At 35.6% G+C, this 3,084-nt stretch overlaps 1 protein-coding gene across 2 annotated transcripts in view; it reads right to left on the reverse strand.

Moving 5' to 3' along the window:
• Positions 1 to 2,335, reverse strand: part of nfatc2ip (nuclear factor of activated T cells 2 interacting protein) — a 35,704-nt gene extending 33,369 nt beyond the window's left edge. For both annotated transcript variants that reach the window (XM_032511877.1, XM_032511876.1), the window contains exons 1-2: positions 2,309 to 2,335; positions 142 to 240 (exon numbers count right to left, since the gene is read on the reverse strand). In XM_032511877.1, the coding sequence (XP_032367768.1) occupies positions 142 to 240; positions 2,309 to 2,320 (111 nt within the window). In that variant the 5' untranslated portion in view covers positions 2,321 to 2,335. The remainder of the gene's footprint in view (positions 1 to 141; positions 241 to 2,308) is intronic.
• Between the last annotated feature and the right edge of the window lie 749 nt (positions 2,336 to 3,084).

Consider the following 3,084-nt stretch of genomic DNA (forward strand, 5'->3'; position numbering starts at 1 on the left):
GAGTGCAATGGGAATTTGTGAGTGACCCCAAACTTTTGACCGGTAGAGTAAGTCTAGGTCTAAGTCTAGGTCTAAGTCTAGGTCTAAGACTAGGTCTGAGTCTAGGTCTAAGTCTAATTAACCAACCGAGCTGGCGTTTACCTTGTTGGAGTAAACGGGAACCGAGACGATCGCCGAGGGGTCGAGGATGCGTCGGCGTTTGGGCGCCGGCTTCGCTGCCGGCTGCTCGCTGTCGGACACCTGGAGATAGACATATAATAAATATACATATTTTAATAATTATAACACACTTTACACACAACGTACAGTACAGGCCGAAGGTTCGGACACATCTTCTCATTTCACTTTAACCCTCCTGTGTCTTTGGGTCGAATTTTAACAAACGAACTTGTGTGACAAATGTAAAAAGTTTAAAAAGTAAAAAAAAAAAAAAAAGAAAAAAGACAAATGTCAATAAAAATGACAAAAATGTGAACAAATGTAAAAGGAGACCAAACAAAAAGAACTTGACAAAAAATGTGAAAAAAATGCCGAACAAAGTGGAAAAATGTCAAAAAAGCTTTATAAATTTGGGAAAAACACACAAATTTCAAAAGGCTCAGAAAAAGTTGACAAACGTTGAAAAAGTGACAAAATCACCGGGGGAGAGACACAAAAGGGTAAAAAAAAAAAAAACGACAAAACGCTGATAAAAGGGTTTTTATTTGACACTTTGACTCAGGTCGGAGGGTTAAATCCTTAACAAACGGACATGACGAGTGCGTCAGCGCCCTTGAAATGGGACGTGATCTAATCACGTTGTTATTAATGTGTTTATCGTATTAAACTCGTTAAACTGAACTCGCATTTTGACTCTTTGCCCAACAAAAAACAGAATAATTTACATTTTCAGTGTTTTCACAATCACATTTCCCTGTTTTTAAAGGATTAAATATGAAGATTGAAGAACTTTATCTGCAGCCAGCAGCTCCGTCTGTCAGTCGGCCACAGTGTGTGTGTGTGTGTGTGTGTGTGTGTGTGTGTGCGTGAGTGCGACGTGTGTGCGTGCATGCATTTGTGTGTGTGTGTGTGTTTTTGTGTCTGTTTGTTTGTGTGTGCATGTGTCTGTCTGTGTTTGTTTTTGTCTGTCTGTCAGTCTGTGTGCACGTGTGTGTGTGTGTGTGTGAGTGAGTGAGTGTGTGTGATAGAGAGATGGGCGTGTGTGTGTGTGTGCACGTGTGTGTGTGTGTGTGTGTGTGTGCGCGCGCGCGGACGCATGGATTTCCAACTGGTGAAACGCCTCATTTCTAACCATTAATGTGTCACATAGAGAAGATTAAACTACTAACAGTACATGAAGGATTTCAAATTAAAACCTTAAACATCTACAACAGGAAAATGCAACATACACATGGATGCAGCAGGAATATTAATCCAGACACATCGGACATTATTACTATTATTATTATTATTATTATTATATTAGAGGAAAACATTGACGGGGAACATGTTATTGCACATTAACTTGTAGTGGAGTATTTACTAAGGGTGGGAAAATAATCAAATATTAGATCCTCTCAAGAACTGATTTATTTATTTATTTATTTAAAGTGTTGATTTTTATTTAAAAGCTTTCACAAAGTTTTTAACTCCGTGTAACTTTTATTATTTAAGAGAACGGGATAATGGACAACAACTTCTTATTATTAAGACCATTAACGTTACTTCACCCCAAAAAAAAAGGGTCATTAAAAACTGTAAGATTTTGCTCTGTTTTATTAATTTTCTATTCTTGTCATGTTCGTTTTTGTTTTTCTACTTATTTGTGTTTTATGTTTTTTAAATTTCAGAATATTTTTAATACCTGCTGAAACCAGTTACAGTTGTTGTTTTTCTAAAATACATATTTTTAATGCATACTAAATTTAAAAAATAAAAAAGAGGCGTGTGATTGGCTAGAGTTAGGGTAGACTGTCAGGGTAAGAGGAGTGTGATTGGCTAGAGTTAGGGTAGAATGTCAGGATAAGCCAATCAGAGGACGAGTAGGGCGGGACATGCCTTCGCAATCCTATAAACAAAATCCCCGTTGACGCTAACGACAGGCTTTTATTTTGAAGGGTTTAACGGTTCGTTAGCTAGCTAACGACAGTGATGCTAACGGGCGATTTAACGGCAGTTTAATCCGTTAACGCGGCTTCACACCGAAACTCTTCACTCCTCCCTAGTAGCGGCTTTAAATACTACAACGTTACACTTGTTATTTCTTCACACGACTCGCCCGTTAAGTGTTTTAAAGAGAGAAACAGAAGCGGGTTTGTCCAACACTCACCGCTTCGGCCATGTTTGTTTCTTTATCCGCGCGCTGCTGCTGCTGCCTTCACGGACCGTGGGACATAATGAGTCATGGGATTTTCCCATGGACGCTATATTGACGGATTTCACGCATTTTTTTTTTAATTTAATTTTATTAACAAAGACCAGTTACATGGCCAGTGCGTATAATTCAAAAGTCAAAACCAGAGGTGCATATACAGAGAAAAATATATATAAATATATATCAAAATAAATAAAAGTAAAAAAAGAAAAGTGTATTACAAACAAAGTCAAATGTTTCCCCGATACGTGAAAGATTTATCAAACAAAATTCCAGTCTTAATTTCATTGAATTTGGCTGTTTTTATTTTTTTGTAATTTTCATAGCATTTGGAGAGAAAAGAAATAATTGATAAAATAACTTGTGTGACAACTGTACAAATAAAAAGTCAAAAAAAGACAAATGTCAATAAAAGTGACAAAAATGTGAACAAATGTTCCAATAAAAAAAGTGACAAAAAAGCAGAACAAAGTGAAAAAATTTCAACAAAAAAGTGACAAAAATGTGAACAAATGTAAAAAATAAAATAAAATAAAAACTTGACAAAAAAGTGAAAAAAAGTGACAAATGTTCTAAAAAAAAAAAAAAAAGTAAAAAAAAAGACTTTTTAAAAAAAGTAAAAAAAGAAAAGTGTATTACAAACAAAGTCAAATGTTTCCCCGATACATAAAAAAAAGATTTATCAAACCAAACTCCAGTCTTAATTGCCTTCTTGTTCTCATAGTGTCGCT

This window comes from Etheostoma spectabile, unplaced genomic scaffold (assembly GCF_008692095.1).
Source record: "Etheostoma spectabile isolate EspeVRDwgs_2016 unplaced genomic scaffold, UIUC_Espe_1.0 scaffold50, whole genome shotgun sequence".
Classification (NCBI taxonomy): domain Eukaryota; kingdom Metazoa; phylum Chordata; class Actinopteri; order Perciformes; family Percidae; genus Etheostoma; species Etheostoma spectabile.